Source organism: Macaca mulatta, chromosome 15 (genome assembly GCF_049350105.2).
Source record: "Macaca mulatta isolate MMU2019108-1 chromosome 15, T2T-MMU8v2.0, whole genome shotgun sequence".
Taxonomy (NCBI): Eukaryota; Metazoa; Chordata; class Mammalia; order Primates; family Cercopithecidae; genus Macaca; species Macaca mulatta.
The window spans coordinates 63,381,795-63,403,120 of NC_133420.1; the positions used below are offsets into that span (position 1 = coordinate 63,381,795).

The 21,326-nt window shown below is 44.2% G+C and overlaps 1 protein-coding gene and 1 long non-coding RNA gene across 42 annotated transcripts in view; both read left to right on the plus strand.

Annotated features, from left to right (window-relative positions):
* Positions 1–21,326, plus strand: part of GNE (glucosamine (UDP-N-acetyl)-2-epimerase/N-acetylmannosamine kinase) — a 64,771-nt gene that overhangs the window by 19,231 nt on the left and 24,214 nt on the right. For 30 of the 41 annotated variants that reach the window (XR_013404705.1, XR_013404706.1, XR_013404707.1 and 27 more), the window contains exons 1-3: positions 1,225–1,352; positions 10,504–10,709; positions 13,106–13,557. Coding sequence is in view for 10 of the 41 variants with exons in the window: in XM_015117446.2 (XP_014972932.1) it covers positions 10,546–10,709; positions 13,106–13,557 (616 nt within the window). In the remaining 31 variants the exon portion in view is untranslated. Of the gene's footprint in view, positions 1–1,224; positions 1,353–2,049; positions 2,196–10,503; positions 10,710–13,105; positions 13,558–21,326 lie in introns of those variants that run through there. The other 11 variants (XR_013404703.1, XR_013404704.1, XR_013404725.1 and 8 more) reach the window with 5 other exon arrangements.
* On the plus strand, positions 14,958–20,603 carry LOC144334640 (uncharacterized). Its single transcript, XR_013404739.1, has 2 exons — positions 14,958–15,861; positions 19,274–20,603. It is a non-coding gene; the product is annotated as an uncharacterized LOC144334640 (long non-coding RNA).

Consider the following 21,326-nt stretch of genomic DNA (forward strand, 5'->3'; position numbering starts at 1 on the left):
TGTCTCAAAACAAACATCTGATAGCACTTCCTTGCAAAAATCCCTTAATGTCTTTTCTTTTGTGGCTAATGTGACCTTTTCGTGGCTCCAAGCTAGCTGCAGGAGAACAAAGAGTTCATAAGTATTTACAAATTAGAGCTTAATTATTAATTGAAATGCATCACAAACTGCAAAAGTTTGATGAGATTTGAAATTTGCTATACAGCAAGAAATCTCAGTAAGCTGTTAGACTTAGTTTCACCTGTGGTACATTTTTAATGCTTGTAAAAAAAAAAAAAAAGATGTTAATATTTTGTATCATCAACTTCATTCAAAGTTTCTTGTCAATGGTGACTTAGGAATCTGTTGCCCAGGCTCGTTTCAAACTCCTGGCCTCAAACTATCCTCTCACCTTGGCTTCCTAAAATGCTGGGAGTGACTCAGAAATTTGAAAGGGTCATTAAAAAGTCTTAAAGCTTGATTCGGTGACATGGGCCTGTAGTCCCAGCTACTCAGAAGGCTGAAGCCAGAAAAGATGGCTTGAGGACAGGAGCTCGAGCCCAGCCTTGACAACATAGTGAGACCCTTGTCTCAAAAACAACAACAACCCAAAGTCTTATTTATCTTCAGGAGCTGCGCAAGCCCTTTACCACTGCCACGTTTCTCCCTGGATGTCCCTAGGCCTCGGGACTGGCTGGGGGTTCCCTGTAGTGGAGGCCGCCGCTGAACTGATTATAAATATCAGGAAGGCTCTGCCATGCCTTGGTCATCAATTCACACTCCACTAGTGTCTTCTAGCAGTCACGACAAGGTTTAACGTTAGGGACAGCTGTGGGGTGGCCGCGCTACACGACAGTATTGTTTCGGTCCTGGTCTATGAAATAACTGAAGGAACGAGAAGCGCAAGAAATCCCTCCTTGGGTGCAAGACCAAACAACTACCCCGCGGGAAGACTCGGGCTTCAGTACGTGTGTCGCCAGTGGAGGAGGACGCTTCGGGGCAGGAGCACAGGCTGCCTGGACAGCCCCGCAGCAGCTCCAGCGCGGAAGATACAACGGAAGACGCTCCGCTCTGGTCTGCACCCAGCCGGCCTCAAAACACCGCCGGAAAGGGTGGGGGGCGGGAACGGGGGCAGCCAATCACGGGAGCCCTCTCGGGCGGTGTCAGGGCGCGCTCGCGGATTCGGCGCTCCAGGTGGGCGTGGCTGGGCAAGCCGGGAGTGGGGACAAGGTCGAGCGACGAGTCATCTACCCGCGCGCCCGAGCGCGGAAACCGAGGGGCGGGCTCGCGCTCTGCCTGCTTCGTGGCGCTTGGTTCGGCTGTCGCCCGAGGAGCGCGGTGGCGGCGTGGGAGGGAGCTTCTGACTGCGTCTGGTGAGAGCCGCGCGGCGGCGGGGGACTCCAGGAGACCATCCTGCCCACCCCCAGGGCCGCCTCCTCCAGCCTCCTGCCCCAGGCCTCCCCTCCCCGGCCACTTTCCACCCCATCGCGCCCGGAGGCCCACACTGGACCCGGGTCTCGCCCAATGTCCTGCAGGCCTGCACCATAGGGCCCCTCTTTGGCCCAATTCAGGGCTCTGCCATGTGGCTCGGGGTGGGCCCCGATGATCAGGGGAGGGGATGTAGAGGGAGGCCCAGGTTGACTTGTCCCCTGGGACAGTGCTGTCCAGCCAGGGGGGATGCTGAGTGTCCCGTGAGGAGCGGGGCGGGGCGAGAGAGGGTGGAGAGCTGCCTGGCAGGCAAGCTGTCCTGACGTGAAAAGCTGGGCTAAAAAGTCTCCTCCCTGCTCTGACTCTACCTTCTGAGTCAGGGCTTCCTTGTATATTTGAGAAGTGTTAATTCTCCGCCTTCCCCCCAAATTTTATTTTTTTATTTTTATTTATTTGTTTGTTTGTTTATTTATTTTTGAGACGGAGTCTCGCTGTGTTGCCCAGGCTGGAGTGCAGTGGCGCAATTTCGGCTCACTGCAAGCTCCGCCTCCCGGATTCACGCCATTCTCCTGTCTCAGCTTCCCGAGTAGCTGGGACTACAGGCGCCTGCTACCACGCCCGGCGAATTTTTTGTATTTTTAGTAGAGGCGGGGTTTCACCATGTTGGCCAGGATGGTCTTAAACTGACATCAAGTGATCTGCCCATCTCAGCTTCCCAAAGTGCTGGGGTTACAAAGGAGTCAGCCACCGCGCCCAGCCAATGATGAACTATTAAACAGTGATTTGGGGCAAGTAAATTATTTTCTCTGTGCCTCCTGTCTGTAGAATGGGGCTAATAGGAGGGCTGTGAGGATGAAATGAGTTAATACGTGTAAAGAAAGCTATTAGCACAATGTTTGGCACTTCAGAAGCACTCAGCAAATGTTTACTGTTGTTTCCTCTGTTCAGTGACTGCTTGAACCAAGTGTTCATTATTTTCAGTTGATTGCCTTAAAAATACTCTCTTGACAAAGAACTCTTTCCACGGTTGAGTGGGACATTATTTTTCTGGAAAGTGTTAACACCCTTTTGCCAGCATTTATAATGGACAGTCTTGAGTTGAGAGAATGCAGAAAACAGCCTTTAAGAATTGGGTTTCTACGGGGTGCGGTGGCTCACGCCTGTAATCCCAGCACTTTGGGAGGCCAACGCAGGCGGATCACCTGAGGTCAGGAGTTCGAGACCAGCCTGGCCAACATGGTAAAAATCTCATCTCTACTAAAAATACAAAAATTAGCTGGACATGGTGGCGGGCGCCTGTGATCCCAGCTACTCAGGAGGCTGAGACAGGAGAATGGCTTGAACCCAGGCAGCGAAGGTTGCAGTGAGCTGAGATTGCACCACTGCATTCTAGCCTGGGCGACAGAGTGAGACTCAGTCTCAAAAGAAAAAACAAAAAAAAAATAATTAAGTTACGGTGGCTCATGCCTGTAATCCCAGCACTTTGGGAGGCCAGGCAGCAGATCACCTGAGGTCAGAAGATCGAGACTAGCCTGGCGAACGTGATGAAACCCCGCCTATACTAAAGATACGAAAAAATTAGCTGGGCATGGTGTCACATGCCTGTAATCCCAGCTACTTGGGAGGCTGAGGCAGGAGAATTGCTTGAACCTGGGAAGCGGAGGTTGCAGTGAGCTGAGATTGTGTCACTGCACTCCAGCCTGGGCAACAGAATGAGACCCTGTCTCAAAAACATAAAACAAAAAAACAAGAATTGGGTTTTTCAGCGATTGCCAGTGAGTTCAAGATGAAGGCAAACTTGTCTGAAAACTGTCATCTATCTGTCTATCATCTGTCATCCATCCATCTGTCACCTATTATTTGTTTTTCTGTCTTTCTTTTGGTGGCTCAGGTACAATTATAGAATTGAAGAGTGAAATGGATGCAAGTATTCAGTCCCGCCTTCTGACTTTCTGAGCTCTGGGCTGGACAATGCACCTACTTCATAATGTTCATTTAAAAGATTGCTTGTTTTTATTTTTTATTTAAATTTAAATTTTTTTTAAGATAGGGTCTCACTCTGTCACCCAGGCTGGAGTACAGTGGTCCTTTTCCAATTTGTACTATAGTTTCTTTGAGGGAAAAAAAATTATATAGCTGGGGAACACATATGAGAAGACTTTTTGCTATTTAGCCTCTTGTGGCTTTTAATTTAAATTTTTAATTTTTGTGAGGCAAGGCCAAGGCAGATGACTTGAGGTCAAGAGTTCGAGAACAGCCTGGCCAACATGGTGAAACCCCGTCTCTACTAAAAAAATACAAAAATTAGCCAGGCATGGTGGTGTGCACCTGTAATCCCAGCTACTTGGGAGGCTGAGGCAGGAGAATTGATTGAACCTGGAAGGTAGAGGTTACAGTGAACTGAGATTGCGCCACTGTACTCCCCTGGGTGACAGAGTGAGACTCTGTCTCAAGAAAAAAAAAAATATACTGTGAGGCAAAACAAATCATTCATGGTTTGTCAATTTGTATTTATTTTACAAAGAACAGTAAATGTTCCATCTGGCAGTACTAAAATGCCTAGTACTTACCAATTACTCAAAGGTTATTCTACCTAAACTGGGAGCAAGCTGGCTATATGAATAAACTGAAAAATAGAACAATGTTACCTAAGGCCAGGTTTATAGACAAGTTTGCCTTCATCTTGAACTCACTGGCCATCTGAGAAACCCAGTTCTTTTTCTTTTTTTTTTTTTTTTTTGAGACGGAATCTCACTCCTGTGGCCCAGGCTGGAGTGCAGAGGCGGGATCTCCGCTCACTGCAACCTCTGCCTCCCGGGTTCAAGCGATTCTCCTGCCTCAGCCTCCTGAGTAGCTGGGATTACAGGCCTGCCACCATGCCCGGCTAAATTTTGTATTTTTAGTAGAGACAGGTGCCCGCCACCACACCCACCTAATTTTTTTGTGTTTTTAGTAGAGATGGGGTTTCACCATGTTAGCCAGGCTGGTCTTGAACTCCTGGCCTCAGGCGATCCGCCTGCCTCAGCCTCCCAAAGTGCTGGGATTACAGGCCTAAGCCATTGCGCCCAGCCGAAACCCAATTCTTGACAGCAGCTTTTTGCATTCTCTCAATTCAAGACTGTCCATTGTAAGTACTAATGAAAAGTGATTGCATCCTTACAAAAGGAAATTTACTTGCCCCAGGCTGGATTTAAATTTTAATTTTTTTTAAGATAGGGTCTTGCTCCATCATTCAGGCTGGAGTGCGGTGGCACTATCATAACTCACTATAGCCTCAAACTCCTGGGCTCAAGTGATCTTCCTGTCTCAGCCTCCCAAATAGCTAGGACCGCAGGTGTGCACAACCACGCTCAGCTAATTAAAAAAAATTTGTTTGTAGAGACAGGGATCTTACTGTGTTGCCCAGGCTGGTCTTGAACTCCTGATTTCAAGGAGTCCTTGCCTCGGCCTCCCAAAGTGCCGGGATTACAGGCATGAGCCACCATGTCCAGCCAGATTTCTTGTTTTTATTTATATATATATATATTTTGAGACAGAGTCTCACTCTTTTGCCCAGGCTGGAGTGCAGTGGTGTGATCTCGGCTCACTGCAACCTCTGCCTCTTGGGTTCAAGTGATACTTGTGCCTCAGCCTCCCAAGCAGCTGGGATTACTGGCACGCGCTACCACGCCTGGCTTTTTTTTTTTTTTTTTTGAAATGGAGTCTCAATCAGTCTCCCAGGCTGGAATGCAATGGCACAATCTTGGCTCACTGCAGCCTCCTCCTCCCAAGTTCAAGCAATTCTCCTGCCATAGCCTCCTGAGTGCTGGGATTACAGGTGCACGCCACCACACCCTGCTAAGTTTTGTATTTTTAGTAGAGATGGGGTTTCACCATGTTGGCCAGGCTGGTCTCCAACTCGTGACCTCAGGTGATCCGCCCATCTTGGCCTCCCAGACTGCTGGGGTTACTAAAGGCATGAGCCACTGTGCCCCGCCAAAGTTGAATGTTTTTGCTAAATTTTAGGGCTCTTAAAACTCTTTGTATATTTGAAAAGTTGATGGCCAGCAATTTCCAAAACTTTGCCCTTTTAGATTTGATATTTCCAATATCTTTAAACATTCTCATTCTACCATTTAATTGAGTCATAATCAAAAGCATTTTAAAAAGTAAGATTTGTGGCTGGGTGCGGTGGCTCGTGCCTGTAATCCTAGCACTTTGGGAGGCAGAGGTGGGTAGATCACGTGAGGTCAGGAGTTTGAGACTGGCCTGGCTAACATGGTGAAACCCCATCTCTACTTAAAAACACAAAAAAATTAGGTGGGTGTGGTGGCGGGCACCTGTAATCCCAGCCACTTAGGAAGCTGAGGCACAAGAATCTCTTGAACTGGGGAGGTGGAGGTTGCAGTGAGCCAAGGTCATGGCACTGCACTCCAGCCTGGGCAACAGAGGGAGACTCTATTAAAAAAAAAAAAAGTAAGATTTGGCCCAACAGTTTGTAGAATATGTTACCAATTTTGTAATATACATCGTGTATGTGTGTGTGTAGTGTATATATGTGTGTGTGTATACACATATATACATTATATATACACATATCATATATATATATTTTATATATATATATATTTTTTATATATATATATATATTTTATATATATATATATATATTTTTTTTTTTAGATAGAGACTCATTCTGTTGCCCAGGCTGGAGTGCAGTGGCACGATCTTGGCTCACTGCAAGCTCCACTTCATGTGTTCAAGTGATTCTCCTGCCTCAGCCTCTCAAGTAGCTGGGACTACAGGCGTGTGCCACAACACCTGGCTAATTGGTTTTTTTTTTGTATGTTTAGTAGAGATGGGGTTTCACCATGTTGGCCAGGCTGTTCTCTAATTCCTGACCTCACATGATACACCCACCTCAGCCTCCCAAAGTGTTGGGATTACAGGCGTGAGCCATATATTTATTTATATTATCATAGTTTATCCATGGAAGGACAGTTAAGAAACCAGTAACCATTTGCTTCCAGGGAAAATAACTAGCTAGCTGGGGAACACAGATGAAAAGACTTTTTGCGACTTAATCTCTTGTGACTTTTCAGTTTTAAACCATGTGAATATACTACTTAATCAAAAATTGAGTTATTTAAAATAATTTTTTAAAACCTCCCCTTAAAAAGGCATTTTACCTTAATATTATTTTTAAGATTTGATTTCTTTCCTTAAAAAAACTTTTGACTTTTTTAGGTTCTTTAGGTTTCTAGGTAACAATGTTGTATTTTTCACCGTTTATTTATATGGTCAGCTTGCTCTCAGTTTAGGTAGAATAACCTTTGAGTAACCTGGTAAATAAGCATTTTAGTACTGCCAGATGGAACATTTACTGTTCTTTGTAAAATAAATACAAACTGACAAACCATGAATGATTCGTTTTGCCTCACCCAGCAAATTAAATATTACCAACAATTTATTCAGCTCAAATTTGATCACTGGAAGGATTATATACAAGAACACTTAGGACAACCATTTCTGGAAGAATATTTTTGTCTCTTTAAAGATTAGATAGTGTGGCTGGGTGTGGTGGCTCATGCCTGTAATCCCAGCACTTTGGGAGGCCAAGGCAGGCGGATCATGAGATTAGGAGTTCGAGACCAGTCTGGCTAACATGGTGAAACCCCATGTCTACTAAAAATACAAAAAATTAGCCCAGCGTGGTGGCGCATGCCTGTAATCCCAGCTACTCAGGAGGCTGAGGCAGGAGAATTGCTTGAACCCAGGAGGCGGAGGTCGTAGTGAGCTGAGATTGAGCCACTGCACTCCAGCCTGAGTGGCAGAACGAGACTCCTTATCAAAAAAAAAAAAAAAAAAAAAAAGGCCAGGCGTGGTGGCCGCGGTGGCTCACGCCTGTAATCCCAGCACTTTGGGAGGCCAAGGCGGACGGATCATGAGGTTAGGAGATCGAGACCATCCTGGCTAATACGATGAAACCCTGTCTCTACTAAAAATACAAAAAATTAGCCGGCGTGGTGTTGGGCGCCTGTAGTCCCAGCTCCTCGGGAGGCTGAGGCAGGAGAATGGCGTGAACCCGGGAAGCGGAGCTTGCAGTGGGCAGAGATTGTGCCACTGCACTCCAGCCTGGGCGACAGAGCGAGACTCCGTCTCAAAAAAACAAAACAAAAAAGACCATACAGTGCTTAGGTCTTCTGAATATAACTCTCTTGGTGGAATGCCCGTTTCATTATATTGTAAGTGTTTGTCATTGGGTGAAATTAGCTTTTACTGGGGATTATAAATTCAGAGTGGGCCTAATGATGGGACAATTTGCATGGTCACAGAATTTTAAGAGAGATGAGGTACCAACAGCAGAGGGCTACTAATGGAATTTCCAGTGAATTTCAGAGTTTACCCTCATCTAAAGGATGGCACCCCTAGAATTGGAATCCTTACTGAAGTATCTCTGGATTCCTAATTACAGATTCTAAATATTGATACACTTACTGAAACATGAACATTGAGATCAGAGTCCATGAGGTGAAATTTTATGTTGATTTAGAGAAGTTTAACATGTTCCAAGCCTGGCTCAGTGGTGTATGCCTGTAGTTCCAGCTACTTATGAGGCTGAAGGTGGGGGGATTGCTTGAGCCCAGGAGTTCTAGGCTGCAGTGAGCTATGATCTTGCTTGTGAATAGCTACTGCACTCTGGCTTGGGCAACATAGCAAGATCCCGTCTCCAAAAATGTAAAAACTTCTTTTTTTTTTTTTTTTTTTTTTTTTTTGAGACGGAGTCTCGCTCTGCCGCCCAGGCTGGAGTGCAGTGGCCGGATCTCAGCTCACTGCAAGCTCCGCCTCCCGGGTTCACGCCATTCTCCTGCCTCAGCCTCCCGAGTAGTTGGGACTACAGGCGCCCGCTACCGCGCCCGGCTAGCTTTTTGTATTTTTTTTAGTAGAGACGGGGTTTCACCGTGTTAGCCAGGATGGTCTCGATCTCCTGACCTCGTGATCCGCCCGTCTCGGCCTCCCAAAGTGCTGGGATTACAGGCTTGAGCCACCGTGCCCGGCCAAAAAATGTAAAAACTTCTAAAAAATATTCCATAAAACAAATCTCTCATTCCTTGCCCCTGATTTTACTTTTTGAATGGAGGGTATAGCATGGCAGGGAGGGATGAGCGAGCAGTGGAGCTAAGCAATAGTATATCTGTGAATGGGAGGGCCATACGCTCAGAGCAAGGCAGCAACTGAGAAACATGGGGGAGGAGGACCTGAGGTTTGTGTGAAACCTTTCCAGAAAGGATGACACTTAGATTGAGTTTTGAAGGATGAGTAGAAGACCAGGCAAGGGGGAAGGGAAGTTTGAGGAAAAAGTAGGTAGCATCTATAAAGGTACAGATATATGGAGATTCACTAGTTGAACTGGAGGCAGTTTGGTATGGCTGGCACTTTGGCACAGAGTAAGTGTAATTTTAGGCAGGGAAGAGATAGTGGGAAAGGAAGATCACTTTGAAAGTTTGTAGGAAGCCGGGCACAGTGGCTCACGCCTGTAATCCCAGCACTTTTAGGAGGCTGAGGCGGGCAGATCACTTGAGGCCAGGAGTTCGAGACCAGCCTGGCCAACATGGCAAAACCCCATCTCTACTAAAAATACAAAAATTAGCTGAGCATGGTGGTGGGTGCCTATAATCCCAGCTACTCGGGAGGCTGAGGCAGGAGAATTGCTAGAATCTGGGAGGCGGAGGTAGCAGTGAGCCAAGCTCGTGCCACTGCACTCCAGCCTGGGCGACAGAGTGAGACTTTGTCTCTAAATAAATAAATAAATAAATAAGAAAGTTTATAGGAGGCAGGCAAACCACTTGACAGCGTTACGATCATCCAGACCTAAAATGAGGGACTGGACTAGTGGAAGTCCTTGTAAGGATGAAGAGGAGGAGATAGATTTGAAAGACATTTAGGGGGTGGAATTGACAGCATTTTGGAGATATGGGGTGAAGAACAGAAAAGACCAGGATTTCAAGGCATTTCGATGAATGAAATTGCATAACTCAGAGAACAATTGAGGAGGAACAGGTTTGGAAAAGAAAATGATTTCAGTTTGGGACACTGACTTTAAGGTGGTTATAGGACATACAGCAGGAGATATCTGATAGGCATTTGGAGTTGTCAGTTTTGTTGGCACTGGTGTGTAGGTACTAATGAGGGCTTGAAGGTCAGGTTTTTATCTTACTTATCTTTCTTCTGCCCAGCATTAATCACAATACCTTGTATTTAGGGAGTGTACAGTGTGAGAGTGAATAGACTGTGTTCCTTATGAGACGTGATCTTATGAATGTTGGGGCAGTAATTTTCCCTCTCAAGACCTGTGTTTCCCTTTCTATAAAGTGATGGGAGTTGAACTAGATCAGTGGTTCTCAACCACTGATTTTGTGACAACCTGCTATGTTGGGCTCATCTGTGAGTTATGGCAAGTAATTTTTAATAATAAAGAGCTGATATTTGCTCACCTTTTAAACAAGAGCTGATTTATCTCACTCCTTCTTAATGGCATTCCAATGTGTGTTCTTGAGTGTGAGAGGATGGGGTGGTGTTATAGTTAGTCTGCTGGAGTTTCTTTTTTTTCTTTTTTTTTTTTTTTTGAGACAGGGTCTCGCTCTGTCGCCCAGGCTGGAGTGCAGTGGCATGATCTCAGCTCACCGCAAGCTCCGCCTCCCGGGTTCACGCCATTCTCCTGCCTCAACCTCCAGAGTAGCTGGGACTACAGGCGCCTGCCACCACGCCAGGCTAATTTTTTTTTTTTTTTTTGTATTTTTAGTAGAGACGGGTTTCATCGTGTTAGCCAGGATAGTCTTGATCTCCTGACCTCGTGATCCACCCGCCTCAGCCTCCCAAAGTGCTGGGATTACAGATGTGAGCCATCGCACCCAGCCTTGGAGTTTCTTAACTCTGGATATACCAATGGGAGAGTCACATAGAAGTGGAGGTGTATAAAAAGATTAAGAATCACTATATTAAATAGTGGTTAAGGACTTGAGACTGAAAATTTCTATTTCTGATTTAGAGAAGTTTAAAGTTTAGTTATATCTAGGAGTTATTCTGATTATAAAGTTTTTATTTTGGCAATTTCAGGAACTCTATTTTAAGAACCTCTCAAAACGAAACAAGCAAATCATGGAGAAGAATGGAAATAACCGAAAGCTGCGGGTTTGTGTTGCTACTTGTAACCGTGCAGATTATTCTAAACTTGCCCCGATCATGTTTGGCATTAAAACTGAACCTGAGTTCTTTGAACTTGATGTTGTGGTACTTGGCTCTCACCTGATAGATGACTATGGGTAAGACGAAAGCATTTTCTTATTCTTCATTGCAACAGTGTGCTAGAAGGAGCTTGGGTTTTGTTAGCCAAGCCATATAGGCCCAGCTTCAAATTCCAGTTCTGCTGCTTAGTTTTTATGTGGCCTTAGAGAAGTCACTTAGCATCTCTGAGCCTCAGTTTCCTCATTATAAAATGTAGTGAAAACTTATATTGTAAATTATTGTGAGGAATGGAGATCATGATATAGAGCATCCATCACAATGATGCTGCTTAGTAGATGATTGATAAATGGTAGCTATAAAAATATTACTGTTAGTTATTAGTTGTTACATTCAAAGAAATGCCACTTATAAATACATATTATATGCATATAACAATGTGATTCCATTAATCTGTTTTGTGAGCTCTAATGGCAAGTCTTTAAAACTGGTTTATAGGCCAACAGCATATAAAGTAGTAGATATGGAACAAGATTTTAAAAATCTAAACTGCAAGGTAAAGGAGAGAATTACATTACTGTGACCATTGGCATTTATTTTGGTGACATTAGGTTTGTTATTAATCACAGGCTACATTTAAAAAGTGAAAGTTGGTGTGGTGGCACACGCCTGTAATCCCAGCACTCTGGGATGCTGAGGTGGGTGGATCACTTGAGGTCAGGAGTTCGAGACCAGCCTGGCCAACATGGTGAAACCCCGTCTCTACTAAAAATACAAAAAAACAAATTAGCCAGTTGTGGTGGCACATGCCTCTAGTCCTAGCTACTTGGGAGGCTGAGGCAGGAGAATCGCTTGAACCCAGGAGGCAGAGGTTGCAGTGAGCCGAGATCACACCACTGCCCTCCAGCCTGGGCAACAAGAGTGAGACTCCATCTCAAAAAAAAAGAAAAAAACAACAGCAACAGCAAAAAAACAAAGGTTGGACAATCTTTGAGAGAACAAGATGTATATAATAAAAAGGCATTTAGTGCACCCTTGTGGCATGAATACATTAATGCAGTCTCCAAAAAGGGTCACAAATATAGTACTATATCTGAAAGAACCTTGCATTAAAATAAAATTGTCCTTTTCAGACTATTCTTTAAAAACAAGGTAGGAATTTATTATTAGGAAATACTTAAAGAGTAGAGAAGAAACTTAATGGATAGCTCAGGGATCCATAGATTTTTTTTTAATACAAAATGAATTCTGGCTATTTAGGAGCATCCTCTCGGTAGAATAGAAATTTTAGCTAGAACCTGAGATGAAAGTCTGAGTGGGTTATTTTACTGCTGGGAGAAAGCTTTGACAGGAAGACTAGTGGAAGAGAGGCTCTCAGGGAAATGGTAGTAGGTTTTTTATCTGCCTACCACAGTTACCAAGGGTGGAAAAATAGTTATCTGATGAGACCATTAAATAGGAAATTTGATTAGTACTTAATGAAAATGCATGTTTAAAGTACATTCTAACACAAGAAATTGGCTGCTTCCGGGGAGAAGAATTGGATGATTGGGAGACAAAAGTGAGAGACTTTTCACCGTGAAATGTTTTCTTAAAGAAAAAAGGGCTGTCTGGGCGCGATGGCTCACACCTGTAATCCCAGCACTTTGGGAGGCAGAGGTGGGCGGATCACGAGGTCAAGAGATTGAGACCATCCTGGCCATCATCGTGAAACCCTGTCTCTACTAAAAATACAAAAATTAGCTGGGTGTGATGGCACACGCCTGTAGTCCCAGCTACTCAGGAGGCTGAGGCAGGAGAATCGCTTGAACCTGGGAGGTGGACATTGCAGTTAGCCGAGATCGCACCACTGCACCCCAGCCTGGGCGACAGAGCGAGACTGTGTCTCAAAAAAATTTTAAAAAGGGTAAAGAGCATTTTCCCCTAAGTGTATATAAAAAGTGCTGACCACTGTTAAAAGTTTAGTCTCTTTCTTCCTATTAAAAAAATTCTCTGGCCGGGTGCAGTGGCTTACGCCTGTAATCCCAGCACTTTGGTAGGCCAAGGTGGGTAGATTACCTGAGGTCAGCAGTTCAAGACCAGCCTGGCCAACATGCCAAAACCCCATCTCTACTAAAAATAGAAAAATTAGCTGGGTGTGGTGGTACATGCCTGTAGTCCCAGCTACTCAGGAGGCTGAGGCAGGAGAATCGCTTGAACCTGGGAGGCAGAGGTTGCAGTGAGCCAAGGTCATGCCACTGCACTCCAGCATGAGTAACAGAGCAAGACTCCATCTCAAAAAAAAAAAAAAAAAAAAAAGAATCTTAATCAGGCTGTTTACATTTATGGTCTATGCTTTTTATGTTGGTAAGTTATACTTAAATTTATTTATTTTAATGTTTCTCACTTCAGGGTTGGTGTTAGATTGCTTTTCTTGTATGTTATGGCTCTGTGTTTAAGAACATGTTCTTAAATCTTTATTTCTTCCCGGTTTTAGAAATACATATAGAATGATTGAACAAGATGACTTTGACATTAACACCAGGCTACACACAATTGTGAGGGGAGAAGATGAGGCAGCCATGGTGGAGTCAGTAGGCCTGGCCCTAGTGAAGCTGCCAGATGTCCTTAATCGCCTGAAGCCTGATATCATGATTGTTCATGGAGACAGGTTTGATGCCCTGGCTCTGGCCACATCTGCTGCCTTGATGAACATCCGAATCCTTCACATTGAAGGTGGGGAAGTCAGTGGGACCATTGATGACTCTATTAGACATGCCATAACAAAACTGGCTCATTATCATGTGTGCTGCACCCGCAGTGCAGAGCAGCACCTGATATCCATGTGTGAGGACCATGATCGCATCCTTTTGGCAGGCTGTCCTTCTTACGACAAACTTCTCTCAGCCAAGAACAAAGACTACATGAGCATCATTCGCATGTGGCTAGGTGCGTATCTCAGACTTTAGGCAGTCTACTGGCTGTTTTTGTCAGAAAATGTTCCGTCTATTTCAATCCTTTTGGAAACTATTATGGATAGAATACTCTTAGCAATGAGAAGGCCAAGGTTTTAGTTCATAGACCTTGCCCTATGGTATGACTTTATCTCTCTAAGTTCACCTTTTCTGTGAAAAGGCTTAGTGGATTGATTTTTAGAAATCTCTGCTATATTTATAGAATGGAATGCTTTAATCCATTAAATATATTAGTTATAAGAACGATCCTAATATGTAAAGGGGGGGAGCTATAAAATTATAAGTATAATATGCCATTTCATTTTATTTATTTAATTTTTTTTTTTTTTTTTTTTTTTGAGACGGAGTCTCGCTCTGTCGTCCAGGCTGGAGTGCAGTGGCCGGATCTCAGCTCACTGCAAGCTCCGCCTCCAGGTTCACGCCATTCTCCTGCTTCAGCCTCCCGAGTAGCTGGGACTACAGGTGCCCGCCACCTCGCCTGGCTAGTTTTTTTTTTGTATTTTTTAGTAGAGATGGGGTTTCACCATGTTAGCCAGGATGGTCTCCATCTCCTGACCTCGTGATCCACCCGTCTCGGCCTTCCAAAGTGCTAGGATTACAGGCTTGAGCCACTGCGCCCAGCCTTATTTAATTTTTTGAGATGGAGTCTTGCTCTGTTGTCCAGGCTAGAGTGCAGTGGCATGATCTAGGCTCACTCTATCCTCTGCCTCCCGGGTTCAAGTGATGCTCCTGCCTCAGCCTCCCTAGTAGCTGGGATTACAAGCGTATGCCACCACAACTGGCTAATTTTTGTATTTTTGTATTTTTAATTTCACCACGTTGACCAGGCTGGTTTCAAACTCCTGACCTCAAGTATCTGCCCACCTTGGCCTCCCAAAGTGCTGGGATTACAGGTGTGAGCCACTGTGCCCGGCCATAATATGCCATTTTAATAAAAATTGTAATAATGGAATGGTTAGGAAGTATGTACACCAAGTAATTTATTATATTTATTTCTGGTGTGGGATTATGGGTGTTTTTATGTTTGATTTTCTGATTTTTTTTTTTTTTTTTGAGACAGAATCTTGCTCTGTCATCCAGGCTGGAGTGCAGTAACACAATCTCGGCTCACTGCAATCTCCACCTCCCAGGTTCAAGTGATTCTCCTGCTTCAACCTCCCGAGTGGCTGGGATTACTGACACATGCCACCATGCCTGGGTAATTTCATATTTTTAGTAGAGACGGGGTTTTGCCATGTTAGCCAGGCTGGTCTCGAACTCCTGACCTCAGGTGATCCGCCTACCACAGCCTCCCAAAGTGCTGGGATTACAAGCGTGAGCCACTGCACCTGGCCTGATTTTCTGAATTTTTTTACTACATTGGCAAAATGGTCATTTTTATTTTTAATGCTTTTCTTATAGGATTGTTGAGATTATGAATGTTGGAAGCAGTGTCATAAGTACTTGTTAATGTAAGGGATTATGATGATTATTATCAAAAAGCAAAAGTCATAATTGTAGCATTAGAGTGTATCTTTGTAAATAAGCCTTATGTTCCAACATTTTTAATGTTCAGTGCTCTAGCTTCCTAGAAATTATCTTTTGCTAATAAGAGGTAAAAAAAAAAAAAAAAACAAGTTTACAAACAGAATGTTGGTTGGTTAATTTATAGTAAGAGTACTACCTAGGGGACAAATTAGGACTAATAATCTATTTAGGACCTTTCATTTCTAAGAGGCAGATCTATTGAATTATAAAATTAATGAGCAGAAAATTGATTTGGTTGGGTCAGGTATGGTGGCTCACCTTGTAATCCCAGCACTTTGGGAGGCTGAGGTGGGAGTATTGCTTGAGCCTAGGAGTTACAAGGCCAGCCTGGACAACATAGCAAGACCCTGTCTCTACAAAAAGTAAGAAAATTAGCTGGGTGTGGTGGTGCATGCATGTAGTCCTAGTTACTTGGGAGGTTGGGATGGGAGGATCACTTGAGCCTGAGCAGTTGTGGCTATAGTGACCTGTGATTATACTGCTGCACTCTAGCCTGGGTGACAGAGTAAGACCCTGTCTCAAACAAAACAAAACAAAACAAAAAACAATAACAAACAGAAAGAAAAAGAAAATTGAATAAGCAAAGAGATTTTGTTTATTTTTAATCTAGATTACATTACATCAGTAAAGGAATTGGGCTTTCCTGCTATATAACATAAACCATTCTACATATTTCTGTTGTTCAGTCTGGAGTGCAGTGGTGCAGCTTGTCTTCCTGGGCTCAAGTGATCCTACCATCTCAGCCTGCTGAGTAGCTGGGACTACAGGCATGTGCCACCACGCCCAGTTAATTTTTAAAATTTTTTTGTAGAGATGGGGTCTCACTATTTTGCCCAGGCTGGTCATGAATTCCTGGGCTCAAGCAATCCTCCTGCCTTAGCCTCCCAAACTGCTGGGTTTATAGGCATAAGCCACTGCACCTGGCCCATTCTAAACATTTCTTATCCTTGGACAGATTTGTAGTTATGAAGGGATCATCTAGATAATGCTGGTGGAACAACCTTCTGTCTCTTCAGTCCTTTTTGTATGTTTCCAATGGAACACTCTTGGATTCTGTTCTGATTATACCATTAGTTCCATATGTATTCTGGAAAACTTGTATTACTGAAAAACTTATAATGAATAGAAAATAATAATGTGTCAGATGTGGTAGCACATGCCTATAATCCCAGTACTTTGAGAGGCCAAAGTGGGCAGATCACTTGAGCCTAGGAGTTTGAGAACAGCCTGGGCAACGTGGTGAAACTCTGTCTCTACAAAAAATACAAAAATCAGCCGGGTATGATGGTGTATGCCTGTAGTCCCAGCTACTCTGGAGGCTGAGGTGGGAGGATTACTTGAGTCTGGGAGGTCAAGACTGTAGTCAGCCATGATTGTGCCACTGCACTCCAGCCTCGGTGACAGAATAAGACCCTGTCTCAAAAAAACAAAACACTAGTTTTGGCCAGGTGCAGTGGCTCATGCCTGTGATCTCAGCACTTTGGGAGGCCCAGGCAGGTGGATCACTTGAGGTCAGGAGTTGGAGACCAGCCTGGCCAACATGGTGAAACCCCATTTCTACTAAAAATACAAAAATTAGCCAGGCGTGCTGGCATGTGCTTGTACTCCCAGTTATTTGGGAGGCTGAGGCAGGAGGATTGCTTGACCCCAGGGAGGTTGCAGTGAGCCAAGATTGCACCACTGCACTCCAGCCTGGGTGAAGAAGCGAGACTAGGTCTCAAAAAAAAAAAAAAAAAAAAAAAAAGCATAAAACCCAGGGCAGACGCGGTGGCTCATGCCTGTAATCCCAGCACTCTGGGAGCCGAGGCGGGTGGATCATGAGGTCAAGAGATTGAGACCATCCTGGCCAACGTGGTAAAACCCCATCTCTACTAAAAATACAAAAATTAGCTGAGCCTGATGGCGCACGCCTGTAGTCCCAGGTACTCGGGAGGCTGAGGCAGAAGAATCACATGAACCCGGGAGGCAGAGGTTGCAGTGAGCCGAGATCGCGCCACTGCACTCCAATCTGGCAACAGAGTGAGACTCCATCTCAAAACAAAACAAAACCCAGCAAATAACCATTAGAAAGCAGAATGTAGCAAAATTGAATTGTACTTGTAGGGCTTAAGGTCCTATTTGGGACAATTTAAGCAGTTCTTTATGAAAAGAAGGACAACAGAATAGCTAAAACTGCATTTTTGTTTGTTTGTTTAAATCTTTAAACCAGTGAAAAAGAAAACTCAAGACAATGAGGCAGAGCCATCTACCACTGGGCAGTAATATATTCTGTATAAAATCTGTGCCTGCTTCTTGATGTGCAACTTCTTTTTTTTTTTTTTTTTTTTTTTGAGACAGAGTCTTGCTCTGTTGCCAAGACTGGAGCTCTGTCACCTAGGCTGGAGTGCATTAGCACAGTCTCGGCTCACTGCAACCCCTGCCTCCCGGATTCAAGCAATACTCTTGCCTCAGCCTCCTGAGTAGCTGGGACTACAGGTGCATACCACCACGCCTGGCTAATTTTTGTATTTTTAATAGCGATGAGGCTTAACAATGTTGGCTAGGCTGGTCTCGAACTCCTGACCTCAGGTGATCCACCCCCTTTGGCCCTCCAAACTGCTGGGATTACAAGCGTGAGCCACTGCACCCGACCTTGATGTGGAACTTCTCATGTTATCACTCTGCTTATAAGAAGATAGGGTTGGGTAGGCAGTATATAACATTGCAGCTTTGTAACCAGAATGTTCATGTATTACAATCTTAATTTTAAAATTAGCAAAGTTAAAAAAGCATGTTAAATTCCTAACAATGAAAGGTATATCACAGTAAATATAGGACTTTACAACAGAAAACAAAATGCCTTTATGGAGAGGATTTATGAAAGGGCTGAGGCTGCTGAATTATGGATAGATACAAAGACAGACCGGTAATAATATCAGAAGTGCAGGTGGAGAAGCAGGTGCAAACTTTGTATGAAATGTATTATTGCCAGGGATGAGTTGTTCTGGCTTATTGTCTTGCGTTTTACTTTTCCCTGGTCTAAAAAGACTTCTAGTTTTTGCCACTTTGCCATCCTTCTTTCATAAAGAAACTGCTGCCAGGCATAGTGGCTCGCGCCTGTAATCCCAGCACTGTGGTTGGCAGGGCGCGGTGGCTCAAGCCTGTAATCCCAGCACTTTGAGAGGCCGAGACGGGCGGATCACGAGGTCAGGAGATCGAGACCATCCTGGCTAACACGGTGAAATCCTGTCTCTACTAAAAAAAAATAGAAAAAAACTAGCCGGGCGAGGTGGCGGGCGCCTGTAGTACCAGCTACTCGGGAGGCTGAGGCAGGAGAATGGCGTAAACCTGGGAAGCGGAGCTTGCAGTGAGCTGAGATCCGGCCACTGCACTCCAGCCTGAGCGGCAGAGCGAGACTCCGTCTCAAAAAAAAAAAAAAAAAAAGAAAAAAAAAAAATCCCAGCACTTTGAGAGGCCGAGACGGGCGGATCACAAGGTCAGGAGATCGAGACCATCCTGACTAACACGGTGAAATCCTGTCTCTACTAAAAAAAATAGAAAAAAACTAGCCGGGCGAGGTGGCGGGCGCCTGTAGTACCAGCTACTCGGGAGGCTGAGGCAGGAGAATGGCGTAAACCTGGGAAGCGGAGCTTGCAGTGAGCTGAGATCCGGCCACTGCACTCCAGCCTGAGCGGCAGAGCGAGACTCCGTCTCAAAAAAAAAAAAAAAAAGAAAAAAAAAAAATCCCAGCACTTTGAGAGGCCGAGACGGGCTGATCACAAGGTCAGGAGATCGAGACCATCCTGACTAACACGGTGAAATCCTGTCTCTACTAAAAAAAATAGAAAAAAACTAGCCGGGCGAGGTGGCGGGCGCCTGTAGTACCAGCTACTCGGGAGGCTGAGGCAGGAGAATGGCGTAAACCTGGGAGGCGGAGCTTGCAGTGAGCTGAGATCCGGCCACTGCACTCCAGCCTGGGCGGCAGAGCGAGACTCCGTCTCAAAAAAAAAAAAAAGAAAAAGAAAAAAAAAAAAAATCCCAGCACTTTCGGAGGCTGAGGCGGGCAGATCACGAGGTCAGGAGATCGAGACCATCCTGGCCAACATGGTGAAACCTCATCTCTACTAAAAAATACAAAAATTAGCTGGCCATGGTGGCACAGGCCTGTAGTCCCAGCTACTCAGGAGGCTGAGGCAGGAGAATTGCTTGAACCCAGGAGGCAGAGGCTGTAGTGAGCCGAGATCGTGCCACTGCATTCCAGCCTGGGCGACAGACTGAGACTCTGTCTCAAAAAACAAACAAAAAGAAAGTAAATGAAACAAAAAGCTGGTTCTTTGAAAAGATAAATAAAACTGTTAGACCATTGGCAAGATTAACCAAGAAAAGAAGGGAGAAAATCCAAATAACCTCACTAAGAAATGAAACAGGAGATACTACAACTGACACCACTGAAATACAAAAGATCATTCAGGGCTACTGTGAACACCTTTACGCACATGAACTAGAAAACCTAGAAGAGGTGAACAAATTCCTGGAAAAATACAACCCTACTAGCTTAAATCTGGAAGAATTAGATACCCTGAACAGATTAGTAACAAGTAGCAAGATGGAAATGGTAATTTAAAAATTACCAACAAAAAAAATTCCATGACCAGATGCATTCACAGCAGAATTCTACCAGACATTCAAAAAAGAATTGGTACCAATCCTTTTGACACTATTCCACAAGATAGAGGAAGAAGGAACCCTCCCTAATTTATTCTGTGAAGCCCTCATTACCCTAATACCAAAACCAGGAAAGGACATAACAAAAAAAACTACAGGCTGATATCCTTGATGAACATAGATGCTAAAGTCCTTAACAAAAATACTAGCTAACCAAATCCAACAACGTATCAAAAAGATAATCCATCATGATCAAGTGGGTTTCATACCAGGGATGCAGGGATGGTTTAATGTATACAAGTCAGTAAATGTGATGCACCACATAAACAGAATTAAAAATCACATGATCACTTCAATAGATGCAGAAAAAGCATTCGACAAAATCCAGCATCTCTTTATGATTAAAACTCTCAGCAAAATTGGCATACAAGGGACATACCTTAATGTAATAAAACCCACAGCCAACATAATACTGAATGGGGAAAAGTTGAAAGTATTCCCTCTGATAATTGGAACGAGACAAGGATGCCCACTCTCACCACTCCTCTTCAACATAGTACTGGAAGTCTTAGCCAGAGCAATCAGACAAGAGAAGGAAAGGGCATCCAGATCAGTAAAGAGGAAGTCAAACTGTCCCTCTTTGCTGACAATATGATTGTTTACCTTGAAAACCCTAAGGACACCTCCAGAAAGCTCCTAGAACTTATAAAAGAATTCAGCAAAGTTTCCGGATACAAGATTAATGTACACAAATCAGTAGCTCTTCTATACACCAGCAGCGACCAAGCAGAGAATCAAACCAAGAATTCAACCCCTATTACAATAGCTGCAAAATAAAATAAAATAAAATGCTTAGGAATATACCTAACCAAGGAGTCAGAAGACTTCTACAAGGAAAATTACAAAACACTGCTGAAAGAAATCATAGGCTGGGTGCAGCCTGTAATCCCAGCACTTTTGGGAGGCTGAGGCGGGTGGATCATTTGAGGTCACGAGTTTGAGACCAGCCTGGCGAACGTGGTGAAACCCCGACTCTACTAAAAATACAAAAATTAGCTGGGTGTGGTGGTGTATACCTGTAGTCCCAGCTACTTGGGAGGCCAAGGCAAGAGAATCACTTGAACCTGGAAGGTGGAGGTTGCAGTGAGCCGAGATCACACCATTGTACTCCAGCCTGGGCAACACGAGTGAGACAACATCTCAAAAAAGAAAAGAGAAGAGAAGAAAGAAATCATAGACAACATAAACAAATGGAAACACATCCCATGCTCATGGATGGGTAGAATTGATATTGCAAGAATGACCATACTGCCAAAAGCAATCTACAGATTCAATGCAATCCCCATCAAAATACCACCATTATTCTTCACAGAATTAGAAAAAATAATTCTAAAATTCACATGGAACCAAAAAAGAGCCCTTATAGCCAAAGCAAGACTAAGCAAAAAGAACAAATCTGGAGGCATCACACTACCTGATTTCAAACTATACTATAAGGCCATAGTCACCAAAACAGCATGTTACTGGTAGAAAAATAGGCATATAGACCCATGGAACAGAATAGAGAACCCA